This window comes from Pseudophryne corroboree, chromosome 4 (genome assembly GCF_028390025.1).
Source record: "Pseudophryne corroboree isolate aPseCor3 chromosome 4, aPseCor3.hap2, whole genome shotgun sequence".
NCBI lineage: Eukaryota > Metazoa > Chordata > Amphibia > Anura > Myobatrachidae > Pseudophryne > Pseudophryne corroboree.
In genome coordinates, this window is record NC_086447.1 from 607,388,163 (window position 1) to 607,408,288 (window position 20,126).

The following is a 20,126-nucleotide window of genomic DNA, read 5'->3' on the forward strand; positions in this document are numbered from 1 at the left end:
ACAAAGACAAAGAACCTGTGCGACTCAGTAAATAGCACTAAGGTGTCTCTATATCTCTGGCCAAATGTGCCAGTAATATGTCTGATCCCAAAATCCCCCTAACATCCCAGCGCCTTCAATGGTGGAGAGATGTATATAGGAAATTCTGAAAAGAAACAGGAAAAACAGGAAGCATGGTTTATATATGTCCCCATGCTCACAGAATATCACAAAGCATCTATGTAGCAGATTATACTTAAATGCATATATTCCTGTTACTTATCTATACAGCGCTGCTGGCTCTGTGTTAGGTCATACATACTTTCAAAGAAGTGTGCCTCCCCCTCTCCCCCGTGCTCCGTGTACCGCTACTCTGTACACGGAGACCGGCCTTGTGCGCCCTCCGGAAGTGCATCGGAGCAGACGATATGCCGCGTGGAGCGGCCTCCAAAGACCAGCGTGGCTCAGCGCAGCGGAAGAGACATTAACACTGCGGCGCTGGAAGCGGCGGCGGGCGGCGGCGCGGCACAAATACACACACAGTAATCCCACACAGCGGGGCGGCAGCATAAGCTGACCGCCCCAAACAACATACCTGGACCCTGTGGTGAGGGCAATGACGGGGCTTCTCTGTAAGCACTGTCAGCCTTTTACTGCAGGTGTCCTGCACGTGGAAGTGAGGGAGCTCTTTTTAGAGAGGTCCGACACCCACAGCTGCAACAGCAGCTTTCACTATCCCAAACCCTCGCCTTCTTGGAAGGGGGAAAGGGATGTTTTCAAAAAATAATCAAAGAAAAAAATCAATAATTGTGGATCCACTTCCACAAGCCTAGTTGCTCTGTAAGCACCGAAAAAACACTGAGGTACTCTGGGATATGGAGGGGAGATATAGTCAAAGTTTAACTGTTCAGTGCCTAGTTCCAGTGGAACGGTCCATATCCCAAGAGTACTCCAGTGACCCCTAGTGGATGAAAAAGAAATATGCTGTGTAAACAAATAAGAAATTGTATATATGACCTCTATGATGTGCTGATCTTCAAATGTATGATTAGCGAATCCAAAATACACCAAATAGTATTAGCAGAATAATGATGTCTACTTTTATAGATTGAAAGGGAGTTTATTACATAACAAAACATAAAAACACTCAATTACCCTTCAATCAAGTAAAATCTATTCATACATACAAATATTAATTTTCCAGACAATGAAAGGATAGAACCTAGGATAGTTTCTGCCGGACTTCCTCCATTTCAAGTTTATTCTCTCCTCCTACAGCACTGCTCTTTCCCTCGCCAAGCAATCCTTTTTCCAATTACTCATTTCTTCTCAGTCCTCCTGTCCACGCCATCTCTTTGAAACTTTCAACACTCTCCTTCGCCCCATTCCTCCTTCCCTCCGATCCTCCCTCACTGCCACGACTTTGCCTCCTTTTTCATCTCCAAAATTGAGGATATCAGACATGACATCTCCCCCCCCGTCACCCCTCTGCTGCCCCCCTGCCTCCATCATCCCTCCCCTCCATCTATCCCACCCTGTCCTCCTTCTGTCCCACTTCAGACAAGAAAGTCCGCTCCCTCATATTATCTACCCCCTCTACCTGCCCCCTGGACCCCTTTCCCTCCCGTCTTCTCCGCTCCCTCTCCCCCACTGCCTGTTCCCACCTTGCTCATCTCTTTAACCTATCGCTCTCTACCGGCATCTTCCCCTCACCATTCAAATATGCTCTGGTCTCACCTATTATCAAAAAACCCAACCTTGACCCTTCATCACCCACTAACTACCGCCCCATCTCTCTTCTCCCTTTCGCCTCCAAACTACTTGAACGACTGGTCTACAGCCGTCTCAGAAGCTACGTCTCTGACAACTCTATCCTCGATCCACTACAATCTGGCTTTCGTCCACTCCACTGAGACTGCCCTGGTGAAAGTCACCAATGACCTGCTTTCGGCCAAATCCAGGGGACACTTCTCTCTGCTCATCCTTCTGGACCTCTCTGCTGCCCTTGATACCGTGGATCATCCTCTCCTCATCCGCACACTCCAAAATGCTGGCCTCTCTAGCACTGTCCTTGACTGGTTTTCTTCTTACCTCTAAAATGCTCCCTTCTCTGTGTCTGCCTCTGGCACCACCTCACACCCTTCCATCCTTCCTGTTGGTGTCCCTCAGGGTTCTGTCCTTGACCCCCTTCTGTTATCCATGTACACCTCTTCCCTGGGTGTGCTCATTAACTCCTTTGGCCTTCAATACCACCTCTATGCTGATGACACACAACTCTACCTCTCCTCTCCTGATCTGTCCCCATCTGTCCTCTCTCAGGTTTCCAGTTGCCTCTCTGCAATCTCCTCATGGATGTCTGAGCGCTCTCTGAAGCTCAACATGGACAAAACTGAACTACATCTTTCCCCCATCCAGAACAACACTCCCTACCAATATCTCTATCACTGTTGACAACACCACCATCTCCCCCATTCCCCAACTCTGCTACTTGACTCCTCCCTCTCCTTTGCACCCCACATCCAAACTCTGGCACAATCCTGTCGGTTACAGCTACGCAACATTGCTTGCATCAGGTCATTTCTCTCCTAGAGTGCAACTAATCTTATCATCCATTCACTGGACATCTCACGACTCGACTACTGCAACATTCTCCTCACTGGCCTCGCTTGCTCCCATCTTGCTCACCTCCAATCTGTCCTGAACTCCGCAGCTAGGCTTATCTTCCTCTCCCGCCGCTCCACATCTGCCACTCCCCTTCGACAAAATCTACACTGGCTATCATTCCCCTATAGAATTCTCTTCAAACTCCTCACCCTCACATACAAGGCCATCTCTAATTCCACTGCTCCCTACATCTCCAACCTCCTCTCCCTTCATACTCCCTCCCGCCCCCTACAGTCGGCAAATGACCATCACCTCTCCAGCGCCCTGGTCCCTGCTTCCCATGCTCGAGTTCAAGACTATGCCCGTGCTTCACCCCTTCAGTGGAACGCACTCCACTACTCCATTAGACTCTCCCCGATCTTGCAAAGCTTCAAACGGGCACTAAAAACCCACCTATTCATCAAAGCATACCCTCCAGATGCATAACCAACTTCTGAGGCCGCTCCTCCATTCCCCTGCCTCATGCCTTGAACATCTTAGCTTTGCTTACATACCGCCATCAGGCTACTTCCTGCTTGCTTGCACCTCATGTTATCTATCTGTCGACCCTTCACACTAAATTGTTAGCTCTTCAGAGCAGGACCCTCTTTCCTAAGTACTCTTCTTGACACATTTCACTCGCAGTTCTCCCCTACTCAGTGACCATCTTTACAGCTTTTTCTCCTGCTGGTAAAGGCTCATCTCCATCTATGGCCACCAGCCCCTTGTAGTACGATGATCACTCCATCACTACTTATATCTTTGCCGTATTACAGATGGGTCCACGGTTATCTTCTTGACTAGTTTTCTGCGCCTAGGCACAACATTACTTATTAGCATAAACACTTCATCTATTGTTCTCAGCTGCAATACAATACAGAGAACAATACAGCAGGGGATTAAGTCATTACAGCAGGGGATTACGTACGACTGGCCAGTCTCCGTTAATCCTATTAAAGGTCAAGATAAACGTGGACCTCTCTGTATGTCTTGAGAATTGTAGTGCTCTTTGTTACCTGTACTCTATTTCTGTTATTTATTTACTGTAATGCTAAGTTTTGTCTCCGTGTACTGCCCTTTGTACGGCGCTGCAAACACTTGTGGCGCCTTATAATAAGAATTTACTCACCGGTAATTCTATTTCTCGTAGTCCGTAGTGGATGCTGGGAACTCCGTAAGGACCATGGGGAATAGACGGGCTCCGCAGGAGACTGGGCACTCTAAAAGAAAGATTAGGTACTATCTGGTGTGCACTGGCTCCTCCCTCTATGCCCCTCCTCCAGACCTCAGTTAAAGAAACTGTACCCGGAAGAGCTGACACAACAAGGAAAGGATTTGGAATCCAGGGTAAGACTCATACCAGCCACACCAATCACACCGTACAACTTGTGATAACCATACCCAGTTAACAGTATGAACAACAAACTGAGCCTCAGTAACAGATGGCTCATAACAATAACCCTTTAGTCAACTATATACATGTATTGCAGAGAGTCCGCACTTGGGACGGGCGCCCAGCATCCACTACGGACTACGAGAAATAGAATTACCGGTGAGTAAATTCTTATTTTCTCTGACGTCCTAGTGGATGCTGGGAACTCCGTAAGGACCATGGGGATTATACCAAAGCTCCCAAACGGGCGGGAGAGTGCGGATGACTCTGCAGCACCGAATGAGCAAAGGCAAGGTCCTCCTCAGCCAGGGTATCAAACTTGTAGAACTTAGCAAATGTGTTTGAACCCGACCAAGTAGCAGCTCGGCAAAGCTGTAAAGCCGAGACCCCTCGGGCAGCCGCCCAAGAAGAGCCCACCTTCCTTGTGGAATGGGCTTTTACCGATTTTGGATGCGGCAATCCTGCCGCAGAATGAGCTTGCTGAATCGTGTTACAGATCCAGCGCGCAATAGTTTGCTTTGAAGCAGGAGCACCCAGCTTGTTGGGTGCATGCAGGATAAACAGCGAGTCAGTTTTCCTGACTCTAGCCGTCCTGGCTACATAGATTTTCAAAGCCCTGACTACATCCAGTAACTTGGAGTCCTCCAAGTCCCGAGTAGCCGCAGGCACCACAATAGGTTGGTTCAAATGAAACGCTGATACCACCTTAGGGAGAAATTGGGGACGAGTCCTCAATTCTGCCCTGTCCATATGGAAGATCAGATAAGGGCTTTTACATGACAAAGCCGCCAATTCTGACACACGCCTAGCCGAAGCCAAGGCCAAAAGCATGACCACTTTCCACGTGAGATATTTTAGCTCCACGGTCTTAAGTGGCTCAAACCAGTGGGATTTCAGGAAATCCAACACAACGTTAAGATCCCAAGGTGCCACTGGAGGCACAAAAGGGGTCTGAATATGCAGCACTCCCTTAACAAACGTCTAAACTTCAGGCAGTGAAGCCAGTTCTTATTGAAAGAAAATAGATAGGGCCGAAATCTGGACCTTTATGGAACCTAATTTTAGGCCCATAGTCACTCCTGACTGTAGGAAGTGCAGGAATCGACCCAGCTGGAATTCCTCTGTAGGGGCCTTCCTGGCCTCACACCAAGCAACATATTTTCGCCATATACGGTGATAATGTTGTGCTGTCACATCTTTCCTAGCCTTTATCAGCGTAGGAATCACTTCATCCGGAATGCCCTTTTCCGTTAGGATCCGGCGTTCAACCGCCATGCCGTCAAACGCAGGCGCGGTAAGTCTTGGAACAGACACGGCCCCTGCTGTAACAGGTCCTGTCTGAGAGGCAGAGGCCAAGGGTCCTCTGAGATCATTTCTTGTAGTTATGGGTACCAAGTTCTTCTTGGCCAATCCGGAACGATGAGTACAGTTCTTACTCCTCTCTTTCTTACTATCCTCAGTACCTTGGGTATGAGAGGAAGAGGAGAGAACACATAAACCGACTGGTACACCCACGGTGTCACTAGTGCGTCCACAGCTATCGCCTGAGGGTCCCTTGACCTGGCTCAATATTTTTTTAGCTTTTTGTTGAGGCGGGACGCCATCATGTCCACCTGTGGCTGTTCCCAACGGTTCACAATCTGCGTGAAGACTTCTGGATGAAGTCCCCACTCTCCCGGGTGGAGGTCGTGCCTGCTGAGGAAGTCTGCTTTCCAGTTGTCCACTCCCGGAATGAACACTGCTGACAGTGCTAGCACGTGATTCTCCGCCCATCGGAGAATCCTTGTGGCTTCTGCCATCTCCATCCTGCTTCTTGTGCCGCCCTGGCGGTTTACATGGGCGACCGCCGTGATGTTGTCTGATTGAATCAGCACTGGTTGGTTTTGAAGCAGGGGCTGTGCTTGACTCAGGGCGTTGTAAATGGCCCTTAGTTCCAGTATATTTATATGTAGTGAAGTCTCCTGACTTGACCACTGTCCTTGGAAGTTCCTTCCCTGAGTGACTGCCCCCCATCCTCGGAGGCTTGCGTCCGTGGTCACCAGGATCCAGTCCTGTATGCCGAATCTGCGGCCCTCGAGAAGATGAGCACTCTGCAGCCACCACAGCAGAGACACCCTGGCCCTTGGGGACAGGGTGAATAACCGATGCATCTGAAGATGCGATCCGGACCATTTGTCCAACAGATCCCACTGAAAGATCCTTGCATGGAACCTGCCGAAGGGAATTGCTTCGTAAGAAGCCATCATCTTTCCCAGGACTCGCGTGCAGTGATGCACCGACACCTGTTTTGGTTTCAGGAGGTCCCTGACCAGAGATGACAATTCCTGGGCCTTCTCCACCGGGAGAAACACCTTCTTCTGTTCTGTGTCCAGAATCATGCCCAGAAAGAGAAGACGCGTCGCAGGAATCAGCTGCGACTTTGGGATATTCAGAATCCAGCCGTGCTGTAGCAACACTTCCTGACAGAGTGCTACGCTGACTAACAACTGCTCTCTGGACATCGCCTTTATAAGGAGATCGTCCAAGTACGGGATAATTATAACTCCCTTTTTCCGAAGGAGTATCATCATTTCGGCCATTACCTTGGTAAATACTCTCTGTGCCGTGGACGGAATTGGTAATGACAATCCTGTACCACATACATGAGGTACTCCTGGTGAGGTGGGTAAACGGGGACATGCAAGTAAGCATCCTTGATGTCCAGCGACACCATAAAATCCCCCTCTTCCAGGCTTGCAATAACCGCCCTGAGCGATTCCATTTTGAACTTGAACTTCCTTATATAAGTGTTCAAGGATTTTAAATTCAGAATGGGTCTCACCGAACCGGCTGGTTTCGGTACCACAAACATTGTGGAATAGTAACCCCGTCCCTGTTGTAGGAGGGGAACCTTGATTATCACCTGCTGAAGGTACAGCTTGTGAATTGCCGCCAGTACCACCTCCCTTTCCCTGGGAGCAGCAGGCAAGGCTGATTTGAGGTAACGGCGAGGGGGAGTCGCCTCGAACTCCAGTTTGTATCCCTGAGATACAATTTGTACCGCCCAGAGATCCACTTGTGAGCGAAAACACTGGTTGCTGAAGTTTCGGAGACGCGCCCCCACCGCACCCGGCTCCGCCTGTGGAGCCCCAGCGTCATGCGGTGGACTTAAAGGAAGCGGGGGAGGATTTTTGTTCCTGGGAACTGGCTGCCTGGTGCAGCTTCTTTCCTCTACCCCTGCCTCTGGGCAGAAAGGATGCGCCTCTGATCCGCTTGCCTTTCTGAGGCCGAAAGGACTGTACATGATAATACGGTGCTTTCTTAGGCTGTGAGGGAACCTGAGGTAAAAAAGTTGACTTCCCGGCTGTTGCCGTGGATATGAGGTCCGAGAGACCGTCCCCAAACAATTCCTCACCCTTATAAGGCAAAACCTCCATGTGTCTTTTAGAATCAGCATCACCTGTCCACTGCCGAGTCCATAATTCTCTCCTGGCAGAAATGGACATTGCATTAATTCTAGATGCCAGCAGGCAAATGTCCCTCTGTGCATCCCGCATATATAAGACGATGTCTTTTATATGTTCTATGGTTAGCAAAATAGTATCCCTGTCGAGGGAATCAATGTTGTCTGACAGGGAATCAGACCATGCGGCTGCAGCACTACACATCCATGCTGAAGCAATAGCAGGTCTCAGTATAGTACCTGAGTGTGTATACACAGACTTCAGGATAGCTTCCTGCTTTCTATCCGCAGGCTCCTTTAAGGCGGCCGTATCCTGAGACGGCAGTGCCACCTTTTTTGAGAAGCGTGTGAGCACCTTGTCCACCCTAGGGGATGTTTCCCAACGTAACCTGTCCGTTGGCGGGAAAGGGTACGCCATCAGTAACCTCTTAGAAATCACTAGTTTCTTATCGGGGGAACTCCACGCTTCCTCACACAATTCATTTAATTCATCAGATGGGGGAAAAGTCACTGGCTGCTTTTTCTCCCCAAACATAATACCCTTCTTGGTGGTAACCGGGTTAATATCAGAAATGTGCAATACATTTTTCATTGCAGTAATCATGCATTGGATGGCTTTTGTAGACTGTGCATTTGTCTCATCCTCATCTACACTGGAGTTAGACTCCGTGTCGACATCTGTGTCTGCCATCTGAGCTAGCGGGCGTTTATGAGCCCCTGATGGCCTCTGACACGCCTGGGCAGGCGTGGGCTGAGATCCCGGCTGTCCCAAGGCTGCTGCGTCATCGAACCTTTTATGTAAGGAGTTAAACACTGTCTGTTAAGACCTTCCACATATCCATCCAATCCGGTGTCGGCCCCGTCGGGGGCGACACCACACTTATCTGCCCTTGCTCCGCCTCCACGTAACCCTCCTCATCAAACATGTCGACACAGCCGTACCGACACACCGCACACACACAGGGAATGCTCTGACTGAGGACAGGAACCCACAAAGTCCTTTGGGGAGACAGAGAGAGAGTATGCCAGCACACACCACAGCGCTATATATCACAGGGATTTACACTATACTGAGTGATTTTTCCCAATAGCTGCTTATATCTTATTTGCGCCTAAATTTATGTGCCCCCCTCTCTTTTTTACCCTACTTGTACTGGATACTGCAGGGGAGAGCCTGGGGAGCGTCCTTCCAGCGGAGCTGTGAAGAGAAAATGGCGCTGGTGTGCTGAGGAAGAAGGCCCCGCCCCCTCAGCGGCGGGCTTCTCCCGCGTTTTGTATATCTTAATGGCGGGGTTTTTTGCACATATACAGTTTTCCAGACTGTATTATGTGCATAATGTGCCAAAAGGTAATCTTATTGCTGCCCAGGGCGCCCCCCCACAGCGCCCTGCACCCTACAGTGACCGGAGTGTGTGGTGTGCAGTGGGAGCAATGGCGCACAGCTGCAGTGCTGTGCGCTACCTTAATGAAGACCGGAGTCTTCTGCCGCCGATTTTATCTCCTTCTTCTGTCTTCTGGCTCTGCAAGGGGGACGGCGGCGCGGCTCAGGGAACGGACGATCGAGGTCAGGTCCTGTGTTCGAACCCTCTGGAGCTAATGGTGTCCAGTAGCCTAAGAAGCACAAGCTAGCTGCAAGCAGGTAGGTTTGCTTCTCTCCCCTCAGTCCCACGAAGCAGTGAGTCTGTTGCCAGCAGATCTCACTGAAAATAAAAAACCTAACAAATACTTTCTTTCTAGCAAGCTCAGGAGAGCCCACTAGGAGCACCCAGCTCTGGCCGGGCACAGATTCTAACTGAGGTCTGGAGGAGGGGCATAGAGGGAGGAGCCAGTGCACACCAGATAGTACCTAATCTTTCTTTTAGAGTGCCCAGTCTCCTGCGGAGCCAGTCTATTCCCCATGGTCCTTACGGAGTTCCCAGCATCCACTAGGACGTCAGAGAAAAATAAAATGTAATAATAATAATAAGAATTTACTTACCGATAATTCTATTTCTCATAGTCCGTAGTGGATGCTGGGGACTCCGAATGGACCATGGGGAATAGCGGCTCCGCAGGAGACTGGGCACAAAGTAAAAGCTTTAGGACTAGCTGGTGTGCACTGGCTCCTCCCCCCATGACCCTCCTCCAAGCCTCAGTTAGGATACTGTGCCCGGACGAGCGTACACAATAAGGAAGGATTTTGAATCCCGGGTAAGACTCATACCAGCCACACCAATCACACCGTACAACTTGTGATCTGAACCAAGTTAACAGCATGATAACAGAAGGAGCCTCTGAAAAGATGGCTCACAACAACAATAACCCGATTTTTGTAACAATAACTATGTACAAGTAATGCAGACAATCCGCACTTGGGATGGGCGCCCAGCATCCACTACGGACTATGAGAAATAGAATTATCGGTAAGTAAATTCTTATTTTCTCTAACGTCCTAGTGGATGCTGGGGACTCCGAAAGGACCATGGGGATTATACCAAAGCTCCCAAACGGGCGGGAGAGTGCGGATGACTCTGCAGCACCGAATGAGAGAACTCCAGGTCCTCCTCAGCCAGGGTATCAAATTTGTAGAATTTAGCAAACGTGTTTGCCCCTGACCAAGTAGCAGCTCGGCAAAGTTGTAAAGCCGAGACCCCTCGGGCAGCCGCCCAAGATGAGCCCACTTTCCGTGTGGAATGGGCTTTTACAGATTTTGGCTGTGGCAGGCCTGCCACAGAATGTGCAAGCTGAATTGTACTACAAATCCAACGAGCAATCGTCTGCTTAGAAGCAGGAGCACCCAGCTTGTTGGGTGCATACAGGATAAACAGCGAGTCAGATTTTCTGACTCCAGCCGTCCTGGAAACATATATTTTCAGGGCCCTGACTACGTCCAGCAACTTGGAATCCTCCAAGTCCCTAGTAGCCGCAGGCACCACAATAGGTTGGTTCAAGTGAAATGCTGAAACCACCTTAGGGAGAAATTGAGGACGAGTCCTCAATTCTGCCCTGTCCGTATGAAAAATTAGGTAAGGGCTTTTATAGGATAAAGCCGTCAATTCTGATACACGCCTGGCTGAAGCCAGGGCTAACAGCATTACCACTTTCCATGTGAGATATTTCAAGTCCACAGTGGTGAGTGGTTCAAACCAATGTGATTTTAGGAATCCCAACACTACATTGAGATCCCAAGGTGCCACTGGAGGCACAAAAGGAGGCTGTATATGCAGTACTCCCTTGACAAACGTCTGAACTTCAGGAACAGAAGCCAGTTCTTTTTGGAAGAATATCGACAGGGCCGAAATTTGAACCTTAATGGACCCTAATTTGAGGCCCATAGACAGTCCTGTTTGCAGGAAATGCAGGAATCGACCCAGTTGAAATTCCTCCGTAGGGGCCTTCCTGGCCTCGCACCACGCAACATATTTACGCCAAATACGGTGATAATGTTGTACGGTTACATCCTTCCTGGCTTTGATCAGGGTAGGGATGACTTCATCCGGAATGCCTTTTTCCTTCAGGATCCGGCGTTCAACCGCCATGCCGTCAAACGCAGCCGCGGTAAGTCTTGGAACAGACATGGTCCCTGCTGGAGCAGGTCCTGTCTTAGAGGTAGAGGCCACGGGTCTTCCGTGAGCATCTCTTGAATTTCCGGGTACCAAGTCCTTCTTGGCCAATCCGGAGCCACGAGTATAGTCTTTACTCCTCTCCTTCTTATGATTCTCAGTACTTTTGGTATGAGAGGAAGAGGAGGGAACACATACACTGACCGGTACACCCACGGTGTTACCAGAGCGTCCACAGCTATTGCCTGAGGGTCCCTTGACCTGGAGCAATATCTGTCCAGTTTTTTGTTGAGGCGAGACGCCATCATGTCCACCTTTGGTTTTTCCCAACGGTTTACAATCATGTGGAAGACTTCTGGGTGAAGTCCCCACTCCCCCGGGTGAAGATCGTGTCTGCTGAGGAAGTCTGCTTCCCAGTTGTCCACTCCCGGAATGAACACTGCTGACAGTGCTATCACATGATTTTCCGCCCAGCGAAGAATCCTTGTCACTTCCGTCATTGCCCTCCTGCTTCTTGTGCCGCCCTGTCTGTTTACGTGGGCGACTGCCGTGATGTTGTCCGACTGGATCAATACTGGCTGACCCTGAAGCAGAGGCCTTGCCTGACTTAGGGCATTGTAAATGGCCCTTAGTTCCAGGATATTTATGTGAAGTGATGTTTCCATGCTTGACCACAAGCCCTGGAAATTTTTTCCCTGTGTGACTGCTCCCCAGCCTCTCAGGCTGGCATCCGTGGTCACCAGGACCCAATCCTGAATGCCGAATCTGCGGCCCTCTAGGAGATGAGCACTCTGTAACCACCACAGGAGAGACACCCTTGTCCTTGGAGACAGGGTTATCCGCTGATGCATTTGAAGATGCGATCCGGACCATTTGTCTAGCAGATCCAACTGAAAAGTTCTTGCGTGGAATCTGCCGAATGGAATCGCTTCGTAAGAAGCCACCATCTTTCCCAGGACCCTTGTGCACTGATGCACTGACACCTGGCCTGGTCTTAGGAGTTTCCTGACTAGGTCGGATAACTCCCTGGCTTTCTCTTCCGGGAGAAACACCTTTTTCTGTACTGTGTCCAGAATCATCCCTAGGAACAGCAGACGTGTCGTCGGAATCAGGTGCGATTTTGGAATATTTAGAATCCATCCGTGCTGTCGTAGTACTATTTGAGATAGTGCTACTCCGACCTCTAACTGTTCTCTGGACCGTGCCCTTATCAGGAGATCGTCCAAGTAAGGGATAATTAAGACGCCTTTTCTTCGAAGAAGAATCATCATTTCGGCCATTACCTTGGTAAAGACCCGGGGTGCCGTGGACAATCCAAACGGCAGCGTCTGAAACTGATAGTGACAGTTCTGTACCACAAACCTGAGGTACCCTTGGTGAGAAGGGCAAATTGGGACATGGAGGTAAGCATCCTTGATGTCCAGAGACACCATGTAGTCCCCTTCTTCCAGGTTCGCTATCACTGCTTGTTGTAGGAGGGGTACCTTGATTATCACTTGCTGGGAATACAGCTTGTGAATGGCTTCCAATACCGCCTCCCTGTCGGGGGTAGATGTTGGTAAAGCCGACTTCAGGAACCGGCGAGGGGGAGACGTCTCGAATTCCAATTTGTACCCCTGAGATACTACCTGCAGGATCCAGGGGTCCACTTGCGAGTGAGCCCACTGCGCGCTGAAATTCTTGAGACGGGCCCCCACCGTGCCTGAGTCCGCTTGTAAGGCCCCAGCGTCATGCTGAGGACTTGGCAGAAGCGGGGGAGGGCTTCTGGTCGTGGGAAGAAGCTGTCTGTTGCAGTCTTTTTCCCCTTCCTCTGCCCCGGGGCAGATATGAGTGGCCTTTTGCCCGCTTGCCTTTATGGGGACGAAAGGACTGAGCCTGAAAAGGCGGTATCTTTTTCTGCTGCGAGGTGACTTGGGGTAAAAAAAAAAAGGTGGATTTCCCAGCCGTTGCCGTGGCCACCAGGTCCGATAGACCGCCCCCAAATAACTCCTCCCCTTTATACGACAATACTTCCATATGCCGTTTGGAATCCGCATCCCCTGACCACTGTCGCGTCCATAATCCTCTTCTGGCAGAAATGGACATCGCACTTACTCTTGATGCCAGAGTGCAAATGTCTCTCTGTGCATCTCGCATATATAGGAATGCATCCTTTAAATGCTCTATAGTCAATAATATATTGTCCCTGTCCAGGGTATCAATATTTTCAGTCAGGGAATCCGACCAAGCCACCCCAGCACTGCACATCCAGGCTGAGGCGATTGCTGGTCGCAGTATAACACCAGTATGTGTGTATATACTTTTAAGGATATTTTCCAGCCTCCTATCTGCTGGCTCCTTAAGGGCGGCCGTTTCTGGAGACGGTAACGCCACTTGTTTTGATAAGCGTGTGAGCGCCTTATCCACCCTAGGGGGTGTTTCCCAACGAGCCCTAACCTCTGGTGGGAAGGGATATAGTGCCAATAATTTTTTAGAAATTAGCAGTTTTTTGTCGGGGGTAACCCACGCTTCATCACACACTTCATTCAATTCATCTGATTTAGGAAAAACTACGGGTAGTTTTTTCACACCCCACATAATACCCCTTTTTGTGGTACTTGCAGTATCAGAGATGTGCAAAACCTCCTTCATTGCCGTGATCATGTAACGTGTGGCCCTACTGGAAAATACGTTTGTTTCTTCACCGTCGACACTGGAGTCAGTGTCTGTGTCTGGGTCCGTGTCGACCCACTGAGGTAACGGGCGTTTAATAGCCCCTGACGGTGTTTGAGACGCCTGGACAGGCACTAACTGAGCTGCCGGCTGTCTCATGTCGTCAACAGTTTTCTGTAACGTGCCGACACTGTCACGTAATTCCTTAATTACGGCCATCCATTCAGGTGTCGACTCCCTAGGGGGTGACATCACCATTATAGGCAATTGCTCCGCCTCCACATCATTTTCCTCCTCATACATGTCGACACACACGTACCGACACCCAGCACACACACAGGGAATGCTCTGATAGAGGACAGGACCCACTTAGCCCCTTGGGGAGACAGAGGGAGAGTTTGCCAGCACACACCAGAGCGCTATATATGTATAGGGACAACCTTACAATAAGTGTCTATCCCTTATAGCTGCTTATATCTGTTATTTTGCCAAATAAGTGCCCCCCTCTCTTTTTTACCCTGTTTCTGTAGTTGCAGGATGCAGGGGAGATTCTGGGAGCCTTCCTACCAGCGGAGCTGTGTGGGAAAAATGGCGCTGTGTGCTGAGGAGATAGGCCCCGCCCCCTTCACGGCGGGCTCTTCTCCCGCTTTTTTCTGGAAAACTGGCAGGGGTTAAATACATCCATATAGCCCAGGAGCTATATGTGATGTATTTTTTGCCAAATAAGGTAAATTCATTGCTTCCCAGGGCGCCCCCCCCCAGCGTCCTGCACCCTCAGTGACCGAAGTGTGAAGTGTGCTGAGAGCAATGGCGCACAGCTGCAGTGCTGTGCGCTACCTTATGAAGACAGGAAAGTCTTCTGCCGCCGATTTATGGACCTCTTCTTGCTTCAGCATCTGTAAGGGGGCCGGCGGCGCGGCTCCGGGACCCATCCATGGCTGGGCCTGTGATCGTCCCTCTGGAGCTAATGTCCAGTAGCCTAAGAAGCCCAATCCACTCTGCACGCAGGTGAGTTCGCTTCTTCTCCCCTTAGTCCCTCGATGCAGTGAGCCTGTTGGCAGCAGGTCTCACTGAAAATAAAAAACCTATTTAAACTTTTACTCTAAGCAGCTCAGGAGAGCCACCTAGATTGCACCCTTCTCGTTCGGGCACAAAATCTTAACTGAGGCTTGGAGGAGGGTCATGGGGGGAGGAGCCAGTGCACACCAGCTAGTCCTAAAGCTTTTACTTTGTGCCCAGTCTCCTGCGGAGCCGCTATTCCCCATGGTCCTTTCGGAGTCCCCAGCATCCACTAGGACGTTAGAGAAAAGAAGAATAATAGGTAGAAATCTGTGGGACCCTCCTACCATAAAGTCCCAGCGAGTTCTGGCTTTTTCTAAGGGAATGTGAGGGGGGTCCCAGTGTGTAATCCTTCTGGTCTGGTTATAAGGCTGGTCATAATCACCGCCAATGCATTTTGACCCTTCAATGGTCTTTCTCAAGGCATGCTCATTATTCTAATACTATTTGGTATATTTTGGAATAGCTAATAGTACATATATGCAGTTTCTTGTATGTTTTCACTTAAATATACATGCACAAAGAACATTCAATGGAATTAAAAATGGGCAAATAGTGCTTAACAAACCAACCTTGACAGAAGGAGTAAGGACAGCTGGATGTATAACCTGACTGCAGAGAGCAAGGTATACAGGTAGACAGGCGCCTGTGCTTCTCTCTAATGAGATGGTAGGGCAGGCAATGTGAAAAAAATTGCCGACCAGCATCTCCTGGAAGGAGGAGGAATATGCTCAGTGGCGGGTGGCCTGCAGGAAGGAATGCCCAAAGGGATGGGGGTGGGGCCAATAGAGAAAGCCTACCACCCCCATCTGGACCAAACATCAGGGCAGCCGGTAAGTAACAGTGCCCCGTTGCCACGGAAAGTGCCATGGTAGTCTAGGTCTAGTGGGGGTGCAGAGACATCTTGGGCCCCACTGTCAGTACCTCCAGTGCTCTCCTCACCGGTGGTGCTGGTAGCTGTCTTACCTGCTCCCCGGAGCTCTGGCTGCAGCTCCTCCAGTGTGTACTGGTGCCTGGCCAGGGACACTGACCCTGCTGCCAGTGTTCCGAACACCGGTGCGGAGGAATTAGTGGCAGTGAGAGAGTCATAAATGCTGACCCCTCGTCTGCTCAGTCAAAATTATTGTAGTAACAGTAAAGAAATAAAATAAAGGAAACGATAGAGAGGCCAACATAAGTGCGCCCACCAAAAGAAAAAAACCCAAAACCATGCCCACTCCTTGGGCATCAAACGAAAAACTGAACCTGGAGGCTTGGAGCAGGGTATAGGAAGCCTGAGTTGCTTGGAAAAGAGTGTTAACAGTTTTGTCCCCAGCCTCCAGCTCACCACCTACACCCAGCGTCATCCCTGTGTCCCCCATGGATGAAAAAGAAAAGAAAATTTTGCGGAGATTCCAAAGATATTTCAAAGCATTAAAATCTCAGGAAAATGTGTAAGAGGCTTATATCAGACTCAAATTTGATGTGAAGTGTGTCCTGTATTATTTGAATTTGCTGTACCTGTACTAGTTTTAGGTTGTTGTTTATACTGTAAGATGCACAATACATTCTGTAGCACCACATAAGTAAACCTACAGTATACATACTGTAAAACGTAATAACTGCAAGGAAAACACAAATTATAATCATCCTAAAATGTTATTTCAATAATCCAAACATAATGTTATGATACACTTAAAGCCCAACATCCCTTTTATAATGCATGTTTACAACTGCTTGATGTTTATAACAATCTAGCACAATTACTTTTGCGTTGTCAAATGCCAACAATAGGGTTCTTCCATTTGTTAAAAAGATCTCTACAGCATTGTCTCGCAGTTGCCACCAGCGCTTGTGAACTTCTTTGATTTCTTCATAAGTCCAGGAAAATGAGGCAGGTTCCGACTCACCAAGCAAAGACTACAATCAAGATAAAAGTGATAAAGTTGAATATGTTCACATAGGAATCTAAATAGATGTTGCTTAAATTCAGTTAGTTTGAAACTATAAGAATTTTTGTGTTCAATTCAAGTGAAGTAGACATTTGTTAATTTTAGCAGAAAATATTCTTGATTTGTGATTTAGATCTGTCTACAATTGCTATTTTCACCAGTTTATTTTTACACACTATATACTTCCAAACAACGTGAAAACTCCCGCCGCCACCATCCTCCAACATTCCGGCAACCGAATGTCCACAAGCGACGCACTTCCGGGTAAGCCATGTCGGCTCAATTACATTGGATGACTATATGTTGCTTGTAAGTGGGGAGTGCCAGGTGACTTAGAAAAGTATACATTATATATATATATTCTTATTTTATTAATATTACTTTATTGGACCTGGAAAGTCGCTTCAGTTCCCGCCCTTCACTCTGCTCAGCCCTACTACCTCTCTTCTGTTCTGACTCCCCCCACCCCCAGCTCCAGTATGCAGAAGTCTAGCTTTAACACTAAAGTACCTGTCTGTGCATATTGGTAAAAATCCAAGCGGGATATTAAATTTGCCCCGAAGAGACATCAGGCGTAAAACCCCCCAATGTTTCTTCGGGTGCTGTGGTCGGGCTAGTTGATTAGCTCGGCCAGTAAAAAGTGGATTTACACCCGTAAATACACAGGTTCAGTGAAACCTGTGTACTTTCTGGTGAAATGGGGGCTGTTATCAGGGATTTTGCTTCGCCTGCCGGAGGCAGGTGAAACAAAATCCCTGATAAGCCGTGGCACACGCCGACTTATCGGGGCTAATAAGGTAGCCCCCGGCGGCCATACATCACACCGGACTTGCTGTCGGGGTGATTGAATATCCCAGCAAGTATGTTCACTTGAATCAAAGCAAAGTTCATAAGTCTTGAAAGATAATTATTCAGATAAATTTACTTACATCTCATCGTGTGTCTCTACTACTGACTGAGCTAAGTATACAACCATCAACCATTTTTTAGTGCACTGAACTTATGTAAACAGTTCATCCACTCTGGCTTCTACATTGAAGACCCATTAGTTTGTGACAATTAAGCACCAAGTGTGGAGTAACAAAAATAAGAGGGAGACACTTTGGTAGGTCATACGGGTGGTCTTCAGGTTGCCGGCTATCGGGATCCCGGCGCACAGTATACCGGAGCTGGAATCCCGACAGCCGGCATACCAACACTTTTTCTCCCTCGTGGGGATCCACAACCCCCCCTGGTGGGAGAATAAATAGTGTGGATCGCCACCGTGCCCGCAGCGAGCCCGCAAGGGGCTCATTTGCGCTCACCACGCTGTCGGTATGCCGGCGGTCGGGCTTCCGGCGCCGGTATGCTGGTCGCCGGGAGCCCGGCCGCCGGCATTCCATACTACACCCGGTCATACCATTCAATACCAGTTCACTTCAACGACTGCTTATCAATAGTGGTAAGTATGTCAACTGGTCATTTGACTATTCCAATGATGCAGTAGTTAGTTGACCAATAACTAAATTTGTTGAGGTACACCTCTGTTTGCAAAACCAGTAGTATTACAGAATAAGATATCTCTATTCACTGGTTTCACCCCACTGTCTATACTTGATACCAGGATACTTTCTCTAATTGTTAACATTATCAATGTTTATTCAACTAGCGGTTACCTATTGTTTTGCCTTACATCACAGACTGTATAATAAATGTCGGCCATTTCTTGAGCTATGACTGAATAAATTCCTTTTTGTTCATACGGTTAACTGTGGCATTACGCATGAATGTTATGTAAATTAGTCCTTGGGCAGTAAGCTAAAAAATGGGAGCAGTGCAGTGGGAGCATTAATAGAAGAGTGAATATGACTATTAGTCACTGAATCATATTGTTATAAAAATGAGATTGTTTGCTTTATCATGTTACCACTGTGCAAACCACACAATATTTGGTTCCACAAATCCGAGAACTGTACTTCTACATACAAGAAGAATGCAATCAATGAGTACTGTCCCATGTCTTGTACTATGCAAGTTTGTTATGTGTTGTTGACATGCAGCATGCCAACGCTGTTGGAATGTTGACACGCTCACAACATTGACATAACCATGGGTCACAGTGGTGCAGTGATCACTTACATCCGATCGGTTCCAGCTATGCAGTGGCATTTTTAGAGTCAGGTGCTGTTAAGTTCAGGCGGTGTCGTCTAAACCAGTTCTGAGTACACAAGTCTCTAAGCTATAACCCTCCTACTGCAGCCTAACACTAACCTTCCCTCCACAGCCCAAACCTAACGGCAGAATTCTGCAGAATGTCAGGATTACATATGTCATTTCCTGTCATATAACATTTCAGATGTTGACACTATGGACAGGTCAACATTATGCAGATGTCGACATGTTCCAACAGTGGACATTCTTGTGTCTACCTTTTCATTGTCAACATGGTGAATGTATTCAGTTATATGCTGCATACAGAATACGAAAAAAAAATATTCATCAATAATGCAGGAAATACATTCTGCTTGACGACTCACTAGACCACACTGCACACATGCAAGCCCGCCATCAGGGGATGCTGCGGGCACAGATGTCCCAGGCCCGGCCTCTCTAACACAGAGGAGAGGGCCCGGGCTGCTCATGCCGCTGTCCATCCATCACCTTTTCATGCCCGAGTTCTGATACGGTCACAGGAGGGGGAGAGGACGCTGCAAGCTTCAATTGTAAACGTCCCTCCCGAAATCACCACTGCCTCAGAGGAAACAGTTATTAAAGATACTAGAGGAGGCTCCTCTAGTACCTTTAATAACGGTCTCTGCTAAGGCGGCGGCCATTTTGGGAGGGACGTTTACAATTGAAGCTTGCAGCATCCTCTACCCCTCCTGTGACCATGTCAGAACTCGAGCATGAAAAAGGGGCGGAGCTACATGACATGGAGGGGGCAGAGCTACACAGGACCAGGCCGTTACCACAGGAGAAAGATCTGCAACAGCTCCTGCCAGTCTGTGATAGGTAAGTTGAGGGAGAGTGAGTAGGAGAAAGTGCATGTGTATATATTGGTATGTGTGTGTGTGTGTGTGTGTGTGTGTGTGTGTATGTATGTATGTATGTATGTATGTGTGTGTGGTCATTATATGTAAGTGGCGCTACTACTGGCGGCATGTATAAGCAGCACAGCTACTGGGGGTAGTGTGTGTATAAGCGGCACTGCTACTGGGGGGGCATAATGTGTATAAGCATTTTTTTTTTTGGGGGGGGGCTGCCTGTTTTGTCAGTCAAGGGACCCACAATTTCTGATGGCAGCCCTGCACACATGTAGATGTTTAGTGGCCAGGCTGATTTGCTCTGTCAACAAGTACAGTACAAAACAAAGAGCTAATCTATTTATATCTCACTGTAATGTGTTGGAACTATCTTTTTCACATAATTTCATGCAAGCTTAGTCGAAACCAATGAGAAACCGTGTGTATAGTTTTAGATGCTGAAGAATAGAATCAGGACTGTGA

At 48.5% G+C, this 20,126-nt stretch overlaps 1 protein-coding gene across 3 annotated transcripts in view; it reads right to left on the minus strand.

Annotated features, from left to right (window-relative positions):
* LYST (lysosomal trafficking regulator) overlaps window positions 1–20,126 on the minus strand; it is an 864,675-nt gene that overhangs the window by 167,327 nt on the left and 677,222 nt on the right. For all 3 annotated transcript variants that reach the window (XM_063917604.1, XM_063917602.1, XM_063917605.1), the window contains exon 38: window positions 16,457–16,609. In XM_063917604.1, the coding sequence (XP_063773674.1) occupies window positions 16,457–16,609 (153 nt within the window). The remainder of the gene's footprint in view (window positions 1–16,456; window positions 16,610–20,126) is intronic.